Source organism: Somniosus microcephalus, chromosome 27, assembly GCF_052327205.1.
Source record: "Somniosus microcephalus isolate GS21.2 chromosome 27, FLI_Smic_1.0, whole genome shotgun sequence".
NCBI classification, from domain to species: Eukaryota; Metazoa; Chordata; class Chondrichthyes; order Squaliformes; family Somniosidae; genus Somniosus; species Somniosus microcephalus.
In genome coordinates, this window is record NC_141013.1 from 4,939,923 (window position 1) to 4,960,912 (window position 20,990).

At 47.4% G+C, this 20,990-nt stretch overlaps 1 protein-coding gene across 2 annotated transcripts in view; it reads right to left on the reverse strand.

Moving 5' to 3' along the window:
- LOC147099906 (A disintegrin and metalloproteinase with thrombospondin motifs 7-like) overlaps window positions 1-20,990 on the reverse strand; it is a 212,358-nt gene that overhangs the window by 112,406 nt on the left and 78,962 nt on the right. For both annotated transcript variants that reach the window (XM_085968401.1, XM_085968400.1), the window contains exons 8-11: window positions 19,540-19,683; window positions 17,792-17,936; window positions 13,758-13,850; window positions 11,795-11,940 (exon numbers count right to left, since the gene is read on the reverse strand). In XM_085968401.1, coding sequence (XP_085824527.1) covers window positions 11,795-11,940; window positions 13,758-13,850; window positions 17,792-17,936; window positions 19,540-19,683 — 528 coding nt within the window. The remainder of the gene's footprint in view (window positions 1-11,794; window positions 11,941-13,757; window positions 13,851-17,791; window positions 17,937-19,539; window positions 19,684-20,990) is intronic.

Genomic DNA, 20,990 nt, shown 5'->3' on the forward strand with positions numbered 1-20,990 from the left:
GAGCAGGTTCCCTTTGTGATTGAGACGGACGCTTCCGATTTTGCAATTGGGGCTACCCTGAACCAAAATGGAAGACCTGTGGCCTTTTTCTCACGTACTCTGAGCAATAGTGAGCAGAGACATTCATCAATAGAGAAAGAGGCGTACGCAATAGTAGAAGCACTGCGTAAATGGAGACATTATTTATCTGGGCGATATTTTACGTTAGTAACTGACCAAAAATCTGTGTCCTTCATGTTTGATGTCAAACATTTTGGAAAGATTAAGAATGATAAAATAATGAGGTGGAGGATCGAGTTGGCATGCTACCATTTCGATATAGTCTATCGTCCGGGGAAGGATAATGTTGCCGCTGATGCGCTGTCGAGGGCTTATTGTTCTGTGCTTCACGGAGATACACTTATTAATCTTCATAATGCTTTGTGCCATCCTGGTGTTACGAGGATGATACACTTCGTACGCAGTAAGAATTTGCCCTTTTCAGTTGAAGACGTCAAGCGGATGACTTCGTCATGCTCTGTCTGCGCCCGGTGTAAACCAAATTTCTTTAAGCCTCAATGAGCTCATCTTATAAAGGCTACTTCTCCCTAGGAACGCCTGAGCGTTGATTTTAAGGGGCCTCTTTCTTCAACGACTCAGAATCGATATATATTTACTGTTGTGGATGAGTTTTCAAGGTTCCCTTTTGCTTTTCCTTGTGCAGATGTATCAGCTGCTACAGTTATTAAATGTCTGACTCAACTTTTTGTCATCTTTGGGATGCCTGCGTATATCCATTCGGATCAGGGAAGTTCTTTTATGTCTTCCCAGTTGAAGGAATACCTCCAGAGTCGGGGGATTTCTACCAGCAGAACTACCCCGTATAATCCCCAGGGTAATGGACAGTGCGAACGATACAATGGGGTGATCTGGAAGGCAGTTATGTTGGCTTTGACATCCCGGAACCTTAAGAATACACAGTGGGAAATGGTACTGCCTGATGCCCTGCATTCCATTAGATCATTGCTTTCAACGGCTACTAATGTGACCCCCCATGAAAGGCTCTTCAACTATCCGCGGAGATCCACTACGGGATATTCGGTACCTTCATGGCTTACTATGCAGGGACCTGTGCTGCTCCGACGCCATGTTAGACTGTCAAAGTATGATCCTTTAGTGGAGGAGGTGGAGCTATTGGAGGCAAATTCCCAATATGCTCACATTCGATTCCAAGATGGGAAAGAAAGTACGGTTTCAGTTAAAGACTTAGCTCCTTGTGGTGGCCAGCCCTCTCCTGAGGACATTAACAATAGCCATAATTCAGATAATGTTGATGTCGTCACAGATACTACGAACATTTCCAATCCTATTGCAGACACTTACAATTCTCTTAGTCTGCCCCTGATGGATGTTCATGACCCTCCCAGTCTACCTTCTAATGGGACTTCCAATCCGGAAACCATTGATAATCGGGATATTGATAGCCTCCCTGCAGAAGATATTTCTGTGTCTCCTGGTGTGGGAGGGCAAGGAACTCCACCAAGGCTAAGAAGGTCGACAAGAACAAGATATCCGGTCGACCGATTAAAAATGGACTTTTAAAATAATTAATAATTTAATAGTAAAATTTTAAAATTGTTGAAGGCATTATACATGTATTGCTCTAGTCATAAATAACTAATTGTAAACTGTAAAGGCTACCTAGGTTGAAGTATATTTTAAAAGGAGGGGTGAATGTGGTGATTATTCTTGTTTTATAAGAAGCATTGTAATTGGTTGCCTGTTTTCCTGCCTTGAGATATATGCTGTAAACTTATTGGTTAGTTGATTCCATGTGACCTGTGGTGGCCATCTTAAATTCAGTTTTCTACAGTTTGGTTGAGACTGGGTGCTCAACATGTACTTGCTGGTTTTTTAAGGTTAATAAAACCTAGCTTTTGAAAGGCAATCTACTCTTTATTTCAAAGGCCCAACGTAAACTAGCCCGAGTCACCGGAACCAGCAACCAGAGAAACTTGGCTTAAAAAACCCCACCTCGGGCTGTGTCCCTGCACACTGCACTTAACAACAACAACAACTTGCATTTATATAGCGCCTTTAATGTAGAACGTCCCAAGGCGCTTCACAGGAGCGATTAGCAAACAGAATTTGACACCGAGCCACATAAGGAGATATTAGGACAGGTGACCAAAAGTTTGGTCAAAGAGGTAGGTTTTAATGAGCCTCTTAAAGGAGGAGAGAGAGGCGGAGAGGTTTAGGGAGGGAATTACAAAGCTTGGGGCCCAGGCGGCTGAAGGCACGGCCGCCAGCGGTGGAGCGAGAAAATTGGGGATGTGCGAGAGGCCAGAATTGGAGCAGCGCAGAGATCTCGGAGGGTTGTAGGGCTGGAGGAGGTTACAGAGATAGGGAGGGGGAGGCCATGGAGGGAATTGAAAACAAGGATGAAATGGAGCCAATGTAGGTCAGCGAGCACAGGGGTGATGGCACAAGCCTTTTATTGCTTTTTTGTTTATGTTTACTGTGAATAGAATGTCTAACTCTGCATATACACGATACGCAATAAACATCTCTTTGCAAAGTTTGCTCTTACAGGGAATCTCCAGTCACGTCATTGCTGCATCATATCTGATGGATCACCACTCACAGACCCAAAGGAAGAAGGAACTCGCATTTCTATAGCGCCTTTCACGACCTCAGGACTTCCCAAAGTGCTTTACAGCCAATGAAATACTTATTGAAGTGTAGTCACTGTTGTAATGTAGGAAATGCAGCAGACAATTTAAGCACAGCAAGCTCCCACAAACAGCAATGTGATAATGACCAGATCATCTGTTTTATTGACGTGAATTGAGAGTAAATATTGGCCAGGACACCGGGGAGAAATCTCCTGCTCTTCTTCAAAATAGTGCCGTGGGATCTTTTACATCCGCCTGAGAGAGCAGACAGGGCCTCGGTTTAACGTCTCATCCAAAAGATGGCGGCCTAGAAATTCGGTGGGCTGCGCCACCAGTTAGCACCTAAAGAGGGCACTCAGTGGCTTTAGCGCCACTGGCCATGCCTCCCGCGATATTTGGCTGGGGCGCTAATGGTGGCGTTAACCTGTTGCGCTGCGCTGCCTCAGATGACGTCATCGGTGTGCGCAGCGCCCCGCTACCGCCCAGATCGTGATATTTGGCAGCGATCGCCTCTGTAGCGCTGTTCGCAAATGGCGCCCGGTTCACGGGGCCTTCCTGTGGCGGCAGTGGCGCAAATTAAGGTGGAGGTGCGGGGCGGCCGTTTTTTCCGGCGGCCGCCTGCCAGCAGCTCCGTCCCCGGCCTCCTGATCGCCCCCCACAGCATTGCCGGCTGTTTTCCGAGAGCCCGGCACTTCTCCTCGGTGCCGGGCTCCTTTGGCGGCACTCGTGATCTCTGATCGCGCTGGTGCAGGCCCCTCCCCCTTAAGAATGGGAGGAAGGCCTGCAGTACCGCAGCGCGCCGTGCCGCAGCGTGTGGCGCTGCGGCACGTTGCGCTGCGATATTCCGTTTCAGCGCCCTAAGAGGGACGCGGAGCGCCTCGAGCCTCGCCCCGTGTCCCTCTTGGGGCGCTCAAGCTGAATTTCCGGCGGTCGCTACTGCTCCAAACGCTGCGCTAAATCCGGCGCCCAGGCAAGCTTGGTGCCCCGTTTGCGGCTCCACCCAATTTCTCCCCCGGCATCTCCGACAGTGCAGCACTCCCTCAGTACTGGCCCTTCGACAGTGCCGCTCCCTCAGTACTGCCCCTCCGGCAGTGCGGCGCTCCCTCAGTACTGCCCCTCGGACAGTACAGCGTTCCCTCAGTACTGCCCCTCGGACAGTGCGGCGTTCCCTCAGTACTGCCCCTCCGACAGTGCAGCGCTCCCTCAGCACTGCCCCTCCGACAGTGCGGCGTTCCCTCAGTACTGCCCCTCCGACAGTGCGGCGCTCCCTCAGTACTGCCCCTCCAACAGTGCGGCGCTCCCTCAGTACTGCCCCTCCAACAGTGCGGCGCTCCCTCAGTACTGCCCCTGCGACAGTGCGGCGCTCCCTCAGTACTGCCCCTCCGACAGTGCGGCGCTCCCTCAGTACTGCCCCTCCGACAGTGCGGCGCTCCCTCAGTACTGCACTGGAGTGTCAGCCTAGCTTTTGTGCTCAATCTCTGGAGTGGGGACTTGAACCCACGACCTTCTTGACAGAGGTGAGAGTGCTGCCCACTGAGCTACGGCTGACACCTACCATCGCACTGGCCCCAGAATAACCCCTTTTCCCTTCAAATTTAAAACAATGAAGGCTATTAGCAGGGGAAGGAGGGGGGGGAGTACGTTTCCTTTGGGTGTCTAGAACTTGTAGCTGGCTGCTGCTGAGCATGCGGGTCAGGTGAACAGACTTTCCCTTTGATGCAGGGAGTGCCGTCACTGGTTAATTGATTAAAACTATAGTCCAACAGGTGTATTTTTGGCAATCAGATGCTACATCCTCCTAAATGCTCACTATCTCAAAGTCAGTTTACTGGTGTGAGACAGTCAGCTGACCCAGGGGCTGTTCTGCACGGTCCTGAACCAAGGAGCTCAGAAAAGGTAATGCTTCACTGGCTCAAGTCTCAATTCAGATTTGAACGAACGGCGCCCGGTCTTATGTTGCTCTAGATTTCAGTTTGTACCACTTTGTACAATAAAACTCTCTGTTTTACAGAAGTCATACAGCACAGAAAGAGGCCCTTCGGCCCATCGTGTCCGCGCCGGCCATCAAGCCCTGTCTATTCTAATCCCATTTTCCAGCACTTGGTCCGTAGCCTTGTATGCTATGGTGTTTCAAGTGCTCATCTAAATGCTTCTTGAATGTTGTGAGGGTTCCTGCCTCTACCACCCTTTCAGGCAGTGAGTTCCAGATTCCAACCACCCTCTGGGTGAAAAAGTTTTCCCTCAAATCCCCTCTAAACTTCCTGCCCCTTACCTTGAATCTATGCCCCCTGATTATTGACCCCTCTACTAAGGGGAAAAGTTCCTTTCTATCTACCCAACTGTGTCCCTCATAATTTTGTACACCTCAATCAGGTCCCCCCTCAGCCTTCTCTGCTCTAAGGAAAACAACCCCAGCCTGTCCAGTGTACACTGATGTCCATACTATCTATAACATATTACAAGTTTCACCTATCGTGTGCACTCGATGTGTCACTCTTATCTCACTTCACACTTGAGATGTCGCACCTGAGTATATCCTGACTCACTATGAGCAACACCGCTGGAGATCTGCCTGAACGTCTTACAGCTGAGAGACTAAGATATTTGTCTATTTCAAGACTAAAGTGCAAGGAGTTTAGCCAGCATGAAGGTTAATCATAAATCCAGTTATAGACTGCTCCCTACTTCTGCTAAAGTTAAGTGTTAGTATTCATCTTTACTGGGGCTTTTCCTGTGACATTGCACTCAACAAATTGCAGAACACGGGCTCTGTCTCTCTCACTTGTGTCTATTGTCGTGTTGCCCCTATTGTCTGTTCTTCTGCTCCTCTCTGCTTCTCTCTCTCTGACCTCTTCTACTTCTCTCTCTGTCTTTTTAAAATTCCTTTTGGGTGGGGAAGTGAACTGCCGAGCGTGTCCAGTTGCATTTTCTGGTGTAGGTTGCAGGGAAATGGTGGCCAACAACGATAGGTGGTTCCCTTCCCCTCCCTCTGTCACTCCTCTTTTCCCCACCCTTCATCTTCTACCTATCTCTCCCTCTCTCATCACCCCTCGCTCCCAGCACTGCCTCTATCTCTTTGCCTTCAAAGTATCCATTCCACTCCTGTGTCCTCCCCTCCTCCGTCACTCACCTCACCTACCTTCACTCCCAACAGTGGGTGGTGAGAGGTCAGAGGCCCCTCTCACTAGGCCCCCCCTCACTCTCGCCTGTTGCCCTCTAATCAATTTCCATCAAAGAGGCTTTGTTTGCGGAAACAAGGCGGTGGTGCCCCGAGGATGGTGGGGTACGACTTACTGCCCTGTCTGATATGCAACTTAGGGTCCTACAACGTACGTTGGACCCGGATTGACATTTAAGGATTCAATTGGGCGGAACGCGCACCGTGCACACTCCACACAGGTTTAGCTAGCCTTATCTGCACCCCTCTCTTATCTGCACCCCTCTCTACCTGCGTTTCTCTCTATCTGCGCCCCTCCCTTTTCCGTGTCTCACTATCAGCGTTTTTCTCAGTCTCACAGATGTTAATAATTGGATGTTTGCATTTTTTGACTTCAACATAACACAGGTGATAGAGACCTTCTGTCATCATCAAAATCAAATTTGTGTTTACTTGTGTGATTGAGGTAAATAGTTTAGATGCTTTCAAAAGGAAACTAGACGAGTACACGAGAGAAAGGTGATAGAAAGATAAGCTGAAAGGCTGAGATGAGGCAGGTGGAATGGGAGGGAGACTCGTGTGGAGCATAAACACCAGCAGAGATTGGTTGGGCTGAATGGCCTGTGTCTGTGCCGTATATTCTAAGTGATTCCATGATTTGTACAGTGCGTTGTATTTAAGGATCGAGCTATTGAGGATGGTGCTGACGTGGGGGGCGGAGCTGGTGGTTCTGGATAATGGGATCCTTGTGTTAAAAATATCAATGCTTTTAACTTGAGCATGGTAGGCAAGGCCTTCAAAGAGTTTTCGAACTCTATCTGGGCATTGGAGTTACAAAGTGAGCAGATTGTATCTAAAATAGATCGGATCATTAAGTGTGCCTCCACCACAGCAACCGTGCTCAAGACAGACATCTGAATATTATTAAGATATAGCAGAAAGAAATCAGTTTCTAAAGAGACAACCACAGTGTCCCTGCTGTGACTAATTGCCCAGAGTAAATGTGTTGCTTAGAAGTCATGCTGTATCATACCAACGCATTGAACCTGCCTACTGTTTCCATGATTCAGCGGAGGTGATACAAGACTCCGCAGAGTAACAACGATTAACAAAATAATGCGTCGGTAGGAAGAAAATAATCGACACACATTTACATCAAAGTGCGCTCAGCGGTGCGCCCTCCCTCCTCTTTAACCTGAGGCGACTCCATTTGAATTCACAACCCAATCTGAGTTCAGAATTCGATTTAACTGAAATCTCCCACTCACCGTTAATGTGCCAGCCAGTTCAGGGGCTGCCGATATCTCTAGAAAATATTTCAGCTGAAGGCCAGCACTGGAACCTCCAGCCTCCAGACGTGATGGGCTGGATCCGTTCACCAAGCAGATAATGGGAATTGGCAGATAATGTCCAAGGTTTGTGTGGTTCAGTAAGGACGGCACTGCAGCGGTACAACCTATTAATATATTAAAAATGTTGGCCCAGATTTTGTTGGAGAAATAACAGCGCCTCAACGCCGCGGGCCGTTATTAACGCGGAAATCAGCCAGCAACTTGAGGCGAGGAAGAGACACCCCGTGAATTGCGAGTCGCCACAAGTTGTTGGATGATTTGCGCCCCTCCGCCATTAGTTTTAGTCACCGCCCCAATATCTCCTTATGTGGCTCGGCGTCAAATTTTGTCTGATAATCGCTCCTGTGAAGCGCCTTGGGACGTTTTACTACGTTAAAGGTGGTGTATAAATGAAAGTTGTCGTTGTATAAGAGAAGCAGCAGTGTAGTGGGAGATGTCTCACACACGGAGAAACGTCTGGTGAATAATCAGGATGACAGGAGTGTGGATAATGATGGTTTTAAAAAAATTCATTCTCAGGATGTGGGCGTCGCTGGCAAGGCCGGCATTTATTGCCCGTCCCTAGTTTCCCCTCGAGAAGGTGGTGGTGAGCCGCCCTCTCCTTGAACCGCTGCAGTCCGTGTGGTGAAGGTGCTCCCACCGTGCCGTTAGGAAGGGAGTTCCACTGTACGGCCGATACAGAACTGAAAGGAATGCTTTTTGGAAGGGGGCAAAGGACATGCAATAACTGCACACGCACTCCACGCGATACTTTACCGAAAGACTCCAGATGGAAAAGTGCACTCTTGGTTGCCAGGTGTGCAACTAAGATGGCTGGTCGAGTCAAATCTGTTAATTCTGGGGCAATTGAAAGGATTTATACTAAACAAAGCGAGCGGCTGGGAGAGACGCTCAATCGCAGTCTCTAGTAACATAACTACTACCTTCAGGGCAGCTTAAAACAGACATTGTACTGCACATTGCCAAGACACATAAATATTTTTTTTTTGCAGGTTTGTATCAGGCTACATCATCTTGTCTTCCGGTATATTCTACTGACCACCCAAATGTTTTGCATCTGTGTTTAATTTTAGCGTTCTAGTATCAATGACGAGAACAGATGTGTTTAACCCATTATGTACCCATTTATTGTCAGCTTGGCTCAGTTGATTGCCTCTCAGAAGGCTGTGGATGAAGCTCCACTCTAGGATTTGACTCTCCAGGGAGTGCTGCATTGTCACAGGTGCCATGATTTGGATGAGACGTTAAACCGAGGACCCGTCTGCCTGTTCCAGTGGTTCCGAGAGATGTTAAGGATTGCGTAGCACTTTTGAGGAAAAGCAGGGCACTCCCCCAGGGTACTGGCAAGATTCCTCCCTCAAGCAAAGCCATTAACAACTGATTAACTCGTCATTCATCTCATTGCTCTTTGTGGGATCTCGCTGTTTCACATTTACGCACATAACTAAAGGTAACTCTTCAAGTTAATTCAATATATGCTTGAGATGTTTCTGAGATAATATGGTCTTTCTTTTTGTTTTTACATGATCTCAGAATTTTTCTGTTATGTCAGGCTATTAGCCATACATCTACCCTAATCCTTTGAGAGTTACCTAAACTATAGGAGCAATATTTAACCCATTGAGTTGCCAATGTTAACAGGTGGACCGGGAATGATTTCAAGGGCGGTCTAATAAAGAGATTCCAGTGGCATAAAAATAGGAAACTACATAGGCTGCAACAGATTACAAAGCAACAACACATTGACAGGTTGAGATGACATCGTAAACCTTTAAAGTGAAGCTTAAGAAGTGTATTATTGTTACCATCTGATCCCCTGAGATGACATTATCTGCAATCTCGATATTGCATGTCTACCCAGGCATCATTATCTGACCTATGGAGTTGCCGATGCTTATGGATTGAATAATGGATACCTGGGAATGACAATCAGGTCGAAAACTAACCATAGAGTTTAATTACATAATAAACCAGGCTTGAGGGCTTGATAACAATATCGCAGGATAGACAATGATGAGAAAGACCAGTTGGCCAACCTCGAAAAGCCTACAGTCCCCTTATACAGGATCTAACTGCCTCTTAATGACTCCAAGTTTTGGCCACCATTACTCTAAGAAAGAAAGAAAGACTTGCATTTCTATAGCGCCTTTCACAACCTCAGGACGTCCCAAAGCCCTTTACAGCCAATGAAGTACTTTTTGAAATGTAGTCACTGCTGTAATGTAGGAAACGCGGCAGCCAATTTGCGCACAGCAAGCTCCCTCAAACAGCAATGTGATAGTGATGAGGTAATCTGTTTTTTAGTGATGTTGATTGAGGGATAAATATTGGCCCCGGGACACGTAAACCTCCAGCATATTACAGCCTTGTAACGCATCCTCCTCCACCGTCTCCCCTCTTTATTTTTTTTGTAAGTTTACTAGAATTACCTTTAACTGGAAAAAAATCACTTAATTGCTTTCCTTCTGTCACCATAGCAACCAGGCCAGTGGCAAATGGGCAACTGCTGCTGCCGTACTCCAGAAACACAGCTGCTAACTCTGCTAACATGAGACTCTGACAAGCATCGTAAGCAGAACCATACAGTCAGACAAATTGAACAGTGAGTGAACTGCTGCTTATAGTTTATAGACAGCAGGAATGAAGGGGGTCGCACTCCACAATCCAGTGATTCTTAGATGACAAGGGAACAACACTGTTAAATTCAGTCAAATGTAATAATTAATTATCCATGCAGTGTTATGGTTGAACAAGGATGATGTTTGGATCAGTCATTTTATAAACTCCAGATAAAAACATCCAATCTTGATCTCACAGCCCATTTAATCAAACGCTGAGTCACTCAGTCTAAACAAAAACAGTGGTCGGATATAAAACGGGGAGGGGAGTTCATAGAATCATAGAATCTTACAGCTCAGAAGGAGGCCGTTCAGCCCATCGTGCCTGTGCCGGCTCTTTGAAAGAGCTCTCCAATTAGTCCCACTCCCCCCTGCTCTTTCCCCAGAGCCCTGCAAATTTTCTCCCCTTCCAGTGTTTATCCAATTCTCTTTTGAAAGTTACTATTGAATCTGCTTCCACCGCCCTTTCAGGCAGCGCATTCCAGATCACAACAACTCGCTGAGTTAAAATAATTCTCCTCATCTCCCTCCTGGTTCTTTTGCCAATCACCTTAAATCTGTGTCCTCTGGTTACTGACCCTTCTGCCACTGGAAACAGTTTCTCCTTATTTACTCTATCGAAACCCTTCATGATTTTGAACACCTCTATTAAATCTCCCCTTAATCTTCTCTGCTTTAAAGAGAACAATCCCAGCTTCTCCAATCTTTCCACTGAAGTCCCTCATCCCTGGAACCATTCTAGTAAATCTCCTCTGCACCCTCTCTAAGGCCTCGACATCCTTCCTAAAGCGCGGGGCCCAGAATTGGACACAATACTCCAGTTGAGGTCTAACCAGTGATTTATAAAGAGTTATTATAACAGAGTGAGCAGCAAGTGAGATGTGATAGATACAAGATGGACTCTGTCAGGGTAATTCACTGGGTGCAGTGCAATAAATATCCTGCTATTTTCCACCCTGACAGCATGATTCGTTATCCAAATGCTATGAATTTGCATAAAAAATGTAAATGCCATTCTTTGAACAAACCGAGAAATAACATAGAAAAAAGACTTGCATTTCTACAGCACCTTTCATGACCTCAGGACGTCCCAAGCGCTTCACAGCCGATGAAATACTTTCTTTAAGTGTAGTCACTGTTGTAATGTAGGAAACGCGGCAGCCAATTTGCACACAGCAAGCTCCCACAAACAGCAATATGATAATGAGCAGTTAATCAGTTTTTAGTGATGTTGGTTGAGGGATAAATATTGTCCAGGACACCGGGGAGAACTCCCCTGATCTTCTTCCAATAATGCCATAGAATTGTTTACATTCACCTCAGAGGGCAGACAGGATCGCGGTTTAACGTCTCATCCAAAAGACAGCGCCTCTGACAGCGCCTCTGACAGCGCCTCTCTCCCTCACTGGGAGTGTCAGCCTAGATTTGTTTTTTGTGCTCAAGTCTCTGGAGCGGGACTTAAACCCACAACCTTCTGACTCAAGGGTGCTACCCACTGCGCCACGGCGGACAAGTGATACATACCGACCAGGAAGAGCTGCTCGGCCCATCTACTTCTGGATGGAACCCACAGTCCTCTTATCACAGCACCCAACTGCTTCGCAAATGATTCCAGAGTTATTGCCTCCGCTCCGCTCAATCCAAGTCTTGATTACTCTGTGTGTGAAGAATTTCCTGACACCCGTCCTAAAATTGTCTTTTATTAGTCTGAACCTGTGCCCACTAGTCCTACTCTCGTGGTTGAAGCAATGCTCCACATCTACCTTTCCAATACCATTTGCTATCTTATTTACTTCTATAAGATCAACTCTCAGTTGCCTCGTTTCAAGGCTGCAAAACCCTGAGCTTCTCTCCAGTTTCCCCTCACATCTCAGTCCTCTGATGTTAAGGAAATAATTCTCGCCTGCCCTCCCTCTAGGGTCTGAATGCAGACGAGTTTCGGACACTATTGACTGATCAGTACCAGCTAACTGCAGCCAGCCAAGGCATCTAGGAGAAATTGTAAAGGCTTACGTTGGATTGTTGCAGTGTCTCTCTGCGCTCTGTATTCCCGCGCTGCAGGTTCGGGTACATGTGGACCAAGAACTCCAGGCTCCCCAATTTCCGTTTGTACTCTCGGGTCGGTGGACTGTGGATATGCAATCTCCATCGAAGCACCACTGGAAGAGGATGTTGTGAGTTACTACCGGATGATAAATTTACTTTTGTGGAGTCATCAAAGTAGGAATTGTTAGAACTAGAAATGGAACAATGTTGTCACCATTGTTGACATTGCAGACTCCCAGTTCAGGTACAACTTGCATTTATATAGCACCTTTAACATGGAGCGTGATCAGACAAAATTTGACACCGAGCCACATTAAGGAGACATTAGGCCAGATGATCAAAAGCTTAGTCAACGAGCATCTTAAAGGAGAGAGTGAAAGGTATAGAGAGGCAGAGAGGTTTAGGGAGGGAATTCCAGGGCCCAGGCAGCTGAAGGCACGGCCGCCAATGGTGGAGCAATGAAAATTGGGGGGTGCGTGAAGCTAGAATTGGAGGAGAGCGGAGATACTCTGACCCAACTTTAGGGTAAAAGTTCTGTTGTGCCAATCCTTGGAATTGTTGGGAGTGCATATCGCAAAACTGCACATTCCCAGCACGTGATTTACCCACACACTGCAACCTTTACCCCAATGTACCTTCACCCCAATCACAGAAAAGCAACCCCTACTGGTCTAGTCTGACATTCGCCTTTACAATGTTTCAGAATGTTGGCGACCATTTTATGCTACTCAGTCCAGAATGATGGACAGGTTTGTTCTGTTGCCGTCTGTTTTCCTGAATGAACGTCGATGTAATTCACTAGCAGTGAAACGCTTTCGAGATGTATCTGTGAAAGACTAGAAGGGGGCACACAAATGGAAGCCTCCCTTTTTTTTGCCAATCTGGCATTGCTCGTTTTACTAAATGGGGGAACACTTGTGTTGAGATACTGGAAGCCGAGCTAGCTGCCACCATGCACTCCTGCCACGTGGTCCTAGTCCCCTAAAATAACTGGAGTGAAGTACACTTCATCACTGCAGTTAAAGCATTTCAACTTCAACTACATTTCAACTAACAAAGTTAACATGCAGGTACACCAAGCAATTAGGAAGGCAAATGGTGTGTTGGCCTTTATTGCAAGGGGTTTTGGAGTACAAGAGTAAGGAAGTCTTGCTACAATTGTACAGAGCTTTGGTGAGACCACACCTGGAGTACGGTGCACAGTTCTGGTCTCCTTATTTAAGGAAGGATATACTTGCCTTAGAGGTGGTGCAACGAAGGTTCACTAGATTGGTTCCTGGGATGAGAGGGCTGTCCTATGAGGAGAGATTGAGGAGAGTGGGCCAATACTCTCTGGAGTTTAGAAGAATGAAAGGTGATCTCATTGAAACATATAAAATTCTTAGACAGAGTAGATGCTGAGAGGCTGTTTCCCCTGGCTGGAGAGTCTAGAATCAGGGGTCACAATCTCAGGATAAGGGGTCGGCCATTTAGGACCAAGATGAGGAGGAATTTCTTCACTCAGAGGGTGGTGAACCTGTGGAATTCTCTACCCCAGAGGGCTGTGGATGCTCAGCCATTGAGTATATTCAACACAGAGATCGATAGATTTTTGAACATTAAGGGAATCGAGGGATATGGGGATCGGGCGGGAAAGTGGAGTTGAGGTCGATGATCAGCCATGATCTTATTGAATGGCGGAGCAGGCTCGAGGGGCCGTATGGCCGACTCCTGCTCCTATTTCTTATATTCTTAACTTCCCTCGCCAACCCTCCATGGAAAAAGGTGGACAGGTCAACTTTGGCCATAGTTTATATCACCTCTGGCCAGTCCAACTCGAGGGCAACATTAAGGACAGCCAGTCAGCAGGTCATTCATTCATTCTTCATCCTCTTGCTTGGGCTGAAAGGTGCAAATCAATGAGACACCTAAGCTTAGTTGCAAACATTACCTTGTTCTCTCCGCATTTTGTACCATCTACAGCAGCATCCAGCTTGGAGTGACAAGTGTTTCCTACGGTGCACCACAGCGTATTACAGACGCTCTGTCAGGGAGAGACAGGGAATTATTACACTCAAAGCAACAATTCTCAATTCAAGGTCATTCTATGAGAGTGCAGGAAAATACGCACTTCTGAGTCGAGAGTGGTATAGGATTGAAGTGACTTCATAAATATGAGGATGAAACTCAAGGGATTTATGGGCATCACTCGATCCCTGAGCTTTGTACTCTGCCCTCCTGTCTCACACTCTATCTTCCATGACAGAGACTTTAACTATCCGAGCCGTGTACTCTGTTACTCTCTCCCCAAACCTCTCTGCCTTGCTAACTATCTTCTTATTTTCAAGCCTCTTCGACCATACCTTCTACAGGAAACTCTTTTTTATCCGGCACTAACGGGACCGGCGTGGTGCCGGTTTATCAAAAAGTCCGGATTACAGAGAGGTAAAGTAAAAGGTACGAGAGCTCCGTACACAGCAACAAATCCAGGCTTCCCTGTTGCTTAGCAACAGGTGCAGGAACTCCGGCCACAAGATCCAAGCATCCCTGTTGCTTAGCAACAAGTGCAGGAACCGGCCACAAGATTCAAGCGTCCCTGTTGCTTAGCAACAGGTGCAGGAACCCGGCCACAAGATCCAGGAATGGCCACTAATATGAATTAAAACTTACCTGAACCTACTCCTGAATTTTGCCGGTTAACAGAGGTTTCTGGTTATTTAGGTGCCGGTAAATCGAGAGTTTCCTGTACCATCTATAATAGTTTTAATAGAGTTTCTACAGCCTCAGTTAGATACTAAACAGCAGTAAACTACTCCACCTTGTCCAACACTGCTGTCCATATCCTAGCTTGTACTAAGTGCCAAATAATCACCCCTCCGACTTTCTATTAGTTACCCATCCACAAGCTATTGAATTCCAGATCCTTGTCCAGGTTTATAGAGCCCATGTGTAAGCGGTTTTCTTAAAAATCCTTTTTCTTCTGAGCAGTCCGGTGCTTAATCAGTGATGGGTCATCATCGGACCCATGTGTATTGGATTAATGGCTCTAAGTCTGGGACATATCTTTCGGTCTTTATGTTGGGAAAAAAACTGCCTCCCTTTCGGCTGGCTGAGGCCAGTGGGTTCATTGTTCTGCTTCTCTTCTGAGATGGAGGTTAGAAGTGCTTTGCATATTAGAGTGGCCTTTTAATCAAGTTCAATGGCCCCCTTCCTTTTTCAAGGACTGTCGGGCGAACCCATACATTCTGGATGACTGACAGTTCTTTTGTCACAGCCAACTGCCATGCGTTCTCTGGAGTTTTAACAAACCAGTCCCCCATGCATCTGCACAGGCCGATCCCACCACAGGGAAAACACCCTCAGCCCATAAAGTCCACAAAAGATATTCTCGACCGAGTCCATTCTTCAAACAGAGACTTTGCGATCTCTTCACATGCCTCAGCTGAATTATCTCTTGTCCTCTAATCCCACTTCACCTGAAGACAACATTTGGTTTTGATTCCCGGGGGGTTGGCAGGGGGCTTATGGGGGCAGGGGGAATGTATAACGGACAGCCGATCCGCTTTCACCCACTTTGCCCCCCTGCTGAACTTGAATTTCACTCCCCTGTGTGCAGCGGTACAGAAAATCCTCTGGTTTCAAGAAATATGGGATACTTGGGAATGGTTTGAAGGCAGCGATCTCAGTTTAACACTCAGCGAATGCTTATAAACCACTTAAACTTTGTCCCATGATTTACACCATTTGAGATCCTGACTGAGAGCTCCGTTATCCAATCATTCCCCAATACCCAGTACCTTTATATAGTTTTTTTTAACCTTTAAAGGCACAGGTTTTCCCCAATGGCTCAGTAAGACTCTAAGGGGGAAAAGTTCAGTTGCGAGGGCGCTAATGGGGCGCAAAGCAACTAGCGCCTGGGCGATGCGCCGCCAACGCCTCCCGCGAAATTCAGTGGGAGGTTAGCGGCGGCAGTAACCGTTAGCGCCTGTGACGCTGCGCAGCCGGCGATGACGTCATCGCCGTGCGCAGCGCCCCGCTCGCGATCTTCGGTAGCGCCCCGACTTACTGCCGGACGTGATATTCCCTCGCAGCACCCCAAGGGGGAGGCGGGGTACTTCCAGTAGCGTCCCGCTTCCCTCTTGGGGCGCTACCACTCAATCTTGGCCGCGGTGGCGCTAATTTTTTCGGGCCGCTAAAAGTAGCGCCCCGGCGAAGTTAGCACCCCAAAGGGGGCGCGACTCAATTTTTCCTCCTAGGTTTGAGTGCCTGGGTTGTGCTGAGTTGGCAGATCTCAGGCAGGGAAAGAAAGAAAGTAAGACTTGCATTTCTATAGCGCCTTTCACGACCACTGGACATCCTAAAGCGCTTTACAGCCAATGAAGTACTTTTTGAAGTGTAGTCACTGTTGTAATGTTGGAAACGTGGCAGCCAATTTGCACATAGCAAGATCCCACAAACAGCAATGTGATAATGACCGTTTTCTTTTTAGTGATGTTGGATGAGGGATAAATATTGGCCCAGGACATCGGGGAGAACTCCCCTGCTTTTCTTCGAAATAGTGCCATGAGATCTTTTCCATCAACCTGAGAGAGCAGACGGGGCCTCGGTTTAACATCTCATCCAAAAGACGGCACCTCTGACAGTGCAGCAGTCCCTCAGCACTGCACTGGAGTGTCGGCCTAGATTTTTGTGCTCAAGTCTCTGGAGTGGGACTGGAACCCACAACCTTCTGACCCAAAAGTGAGAGTGCTACCCACTGAGCCACAGCTGAGGGAATTGGGGCGTGATAACGCGATGGATATGGAACTGCACTAGTAACCCAGCGGTTGTAAATTCAAATCCCGCCATGGTACATCATGAATCCAATAAAGCTGGCAATTTACATAGACTACCTGGTTCACTTTTAATGATATTAAAAGCTGCCAGATTGATGTAAAAACCCAACTCAGCCTGGCTTACACATGACTCCCGTCCCGTCCCGTCCCATCCCGCCCTTACACAGTTGACTCTTGATGTCCTCTGATGTGACCTAGGAAACCACTCAGTTGTTACAAAGGATGTAGAAAGCCCATCGCCTTCTCACCGGGGAGGGACAACAAAGGTCTCCACAGCCTAAGAACAAATGGAAGAAATCGAGGGATTTGAGACACGACAACAAAACATAATCGAACTCTGGCTGATGTTTCCTCTCCCGAGCCCAGAGGCACTAAGGGCAATCGTGACACGCTCGGCTGAGATCAGATAATTCAAGAGAGACTGAGGATGGAATGTGGGGCCTAGGGACATAGGAAGAGGAGGAGGCCATTCGGCCCCTCGAGCCTGCTCCGCCATTCAATGAGATCGTGGCTGATCTGTACCTCGACTCCATCTCCCCGCCTTTGCTCCATATCCCTCGATACCCTTACCCAACAAAAACCTATCGATGTCAGTCTTGAAAGCTTCAACTGACCCCCAGCACCCGCAGATTTCTGCGGGAAGAGAGTTCCAGATTTCAACCGTTCTTTGTGTGGCTTCTGGTGCATAGTGTCAGTCGTGGCTCAGTGGGTAGCACACTCGCCCCTGAGCCCTACTCCAGGGACTTGAGCACCAAAATCTAGGCTGACACTGCAGTGCAGTACTGAGGGAGTGCTGCACTGTCAGAGGTGCTGTCTTGCGGATGAGACGTTAAACCGAGGCCCCGTCTGCTCTCGCAGGTGGATGGAAAAGATCCCATGACGCTATTTCGAAGAAGAGCAGGGGAGTTCTCCCTGGTGTCCTGGTCAATATTTATCACTCAACCAAAATCACTAAAACAGATGATCTTATCTACAATACAACAGTGACTACACTTCAAAGGTACTTCATTGGCTGTCAAGCGCTTTGGGACTACACGTGCAAGGCCTGCTTTCTTTCTCGGAACCACACTGGGCACTGCACCCCTTTGACTGAAACCAGCTACCTGATCCCGAAGACACGCTATGAAAGTGCGAGGACTATCTGCCTTACGTCCATGTTGTCGCAGAAGATCGATCTGGCTCCGTACTGCAGTCGACACTGGTGATTGACATCGTACAACACCCCCGGTGCTGCCGAGGGCAATTCGATCGCTTCCTTGGCCGGCAGATCGTCCAGACAGAGACCCCATCCGCGGCTGGAAACGGCAATCAGACAAAGTAAAAAAAACCCGTGTCAATAAAACAAAACCAGGAACCGGGGAGAGGCAGAGTGATAACTGGGGCTTGAGAAAAAAATACAACCCAAATCAAACCTTCATCTTTACTATTGTAAGATTAGGATCACAGGCTCACACACAGATTACCCAACAGGGCTTTAGAAGTTGTAAGGCTTTTATTAAAGAGCTACAGTTTTAAAGCATAATCAGATATATTACATATGGTTTAAGCCGAGTATAATAGACATACAGCCCGTGACAGTAGGAGTGATCTACGACTCCCGAATCGGAATGCCACGACCGGACGGACGGGGAGGCAGTACGGTGGTCTCGGATTGGGTGGATTCCTGCAGTCTGCTGCAGCGGTCACTTCCGTTGGGTCATCTCTCAAGCTGCTGGAGGTGTTAGGCCGTCAGCCACCTCAGAGGCTAAACTTGACCAAGGTGTTAGGCCGTAGTCACCTTGGGGAAGCCTTTGCCCCTGACTGCCTGATTTCCTCTCTCGGTCGTCTATAGTTATAGTTATTTCGGTGGGCTGGTAATCACCTGGTGTCACTCATTTGATCCCCCATCCTATTGTCCAATTGTGAAGTGGGAAGGCAGCCCTCGCCGTCCCTTTCTGCATGACTGACAAAGTCTCCCTCTTATCTTACTGAGGAATGTTTTGTCAAGTTTCTTCAAGGGCATTTTATGGCTTCGTGGCTCCTTATTATCTAGCAGGTGCTATCATCCCTGTTTCCTTGCATTTTACCATTCCCTTATCACTTCTATTTGTCTTTTGATGCTTGATATTCGACCTTGCTGGCATTTCTGCTCTCTGTTCCCGGCTGCATGTTGTCAATCTCTGTTCTAAGAATTAAAACCCATCTTTGAATCAAACAGCTATTTCTTACACTATTTCAAAAGAGAAAAGAATTGTGTCCAATTTTCTCCCCATCTCTGCTGAAGTCGCTGGTGTTCCCTGGGGGCAGGAGACCGTCTGGGCCGTTGGCCCGCCAGTACCTATCCAAGTGCCATTCTTCATGTGCGAGACTACAGTGTGATTGTCAGCAGGCTATCCGACTATGGTGAGCATCAGAAATGAGCCTGATCTCCCCCAAAGTCCACACAGCCTCCAGTAGCAAACACCAGAAAGGGACCAGGAGTAGGAACCCTAAATGAGTTTCCATGAACGAGGAGGCCACTTATTGTAGCAATCTACTTCCCCCCCCCAGCCCCCCCCACACCCCAACCCCCCTCGATGGAGATCAGCTGACTCATTACGGACCAGTGATCGAACCTGAGGCCGTCCTGGTGTGTCCAGCACCCAACAGGCTGTGGGGGGGCTGGTGGAGGGGTGGTGGCTAAGGGTTGATCTCGCATTCCCACCTGTATAGTTCACTGGGTGAGGGTAACCCCATGACTAAAGAGAGATCACAGAATGTCCAAGAGGACATGAAGGCACAGTTTCAAATAACTCTGGGAGATTGTGGAAAAGCACCAAGCCTGAGCTTCTCCATCTCAGTTCCCAAACAGCACCAACAATGAGCGAATCCTTCACCAATACCCACCAAAATAGATGACCCAAAGTGAGAGGCACTTACTCGAGAAAGCGGGTGATGTATTCCCTGCTGCAGCGTGACCAGGTTAGAGGGCTGGTGTCGTACAGGAGCTGTGGAGACATGATGAAAGGTCTTTTCCCAATGGGCTCACAGTCATTGCCGGTCCCATCATGTTGTATCCCAAAGCTGCAGCGTAAGAGCACAAGTCCCACAAAAACAAAAAGGGATGGTGAGTCGGCCCTGAAAGTAGTACCAGAACTAGACAGTGCAGACTGAGGAGGCCTTGCTTCAAAACCCCTGGACCTTCCGACCCTCACTCACAATATGGTGTGTTTGGAAACATGTCTGTTGGTGTTGTCGGCACCTTGGCAGGTTATAAATGGAAAGCATCCGAGATCGTGAAAGAAAGAAAGACTTGCATTTCTACAGCGCCTTTCACGACCACTGGACGTCTCAAAATGCTTTACAGCCAATGAAGTACTTTTTGAAGTGTTGTCACTGTTGTAATGTAGGAAACGCAGCAGCCAATTTGCGCACAGCAAGCTCCCACAAACAGTAATGTGATAATGACCAGATCATCTGTTTTAGTGATGTTGGTTGAGGGATAAATATTGGCCCCAGGACACCGGGGAGAATCCCCCGCTCTTCTTCAAAATAGTGCCATAGGATCTTTTAAGTCCACCTGAGAGGGCAGACGGGGCCTCGGTTTAACGTCTCATCCAAAAGACGGCACCTCCGACAGTGCGGCTCTCCCTCAGTACTGCGCTATATAATTGCAAATCTTTCTTTCTTTCTTCTTAAAGCTGTCGTGAGTCAGATCCACCGTGCTTACAACCATCGTAACAGGGTGTTGACAAGCGCAGCTAACAAATGGATTTGGGCTGTCCTTAAATCTTCTAGTGCAGTTGATGGCTACGGGTTTTAATCAAATCAAATTTTCTCATTATAATCTTAGCAACGTTGCAATGTTTTGGATCGGAGAAGACCATTGGTCCATCCAACCTACCCTGCCAAATGTTTCATCAATTTCCTTATCCTGTGTTATAAATCTCATCATTTATCAAGAAACTACACGTGAAATAATGCTGGACGGCCAGCTGGTGGCGCTGTCCAAGGAGTATAAATACTCGGGCGTGGGCCCAGTTTTTCCAGGGACATTTTGTAAGACAGGAACTAGTGAAGTACAACTAGACCTCCATGTTCTGAAACAAGTTGATTAAAGCCTTGCTTTATACTCAAACCAAGTGCGTAGTGAGTTTTATTACGTCACCCTGTCTGGAACTAATAGATCTGTATTCCCTTTTTCAAAACAACAACAACTTGCATTTAAATAGCGCCTTTAACATAGTAAAACATCCCAAGGCACTTCACAGGAGCGATTATCAAACAAAATTTGACACCGAGCAACAAAAGGAGATATTAGGACAGGTCAAAGAGGTCGGTTTTAAGGTGCGTCTTAAAGGAGGAGAGAGAGGCGGAGAGGTTTAGGGAGG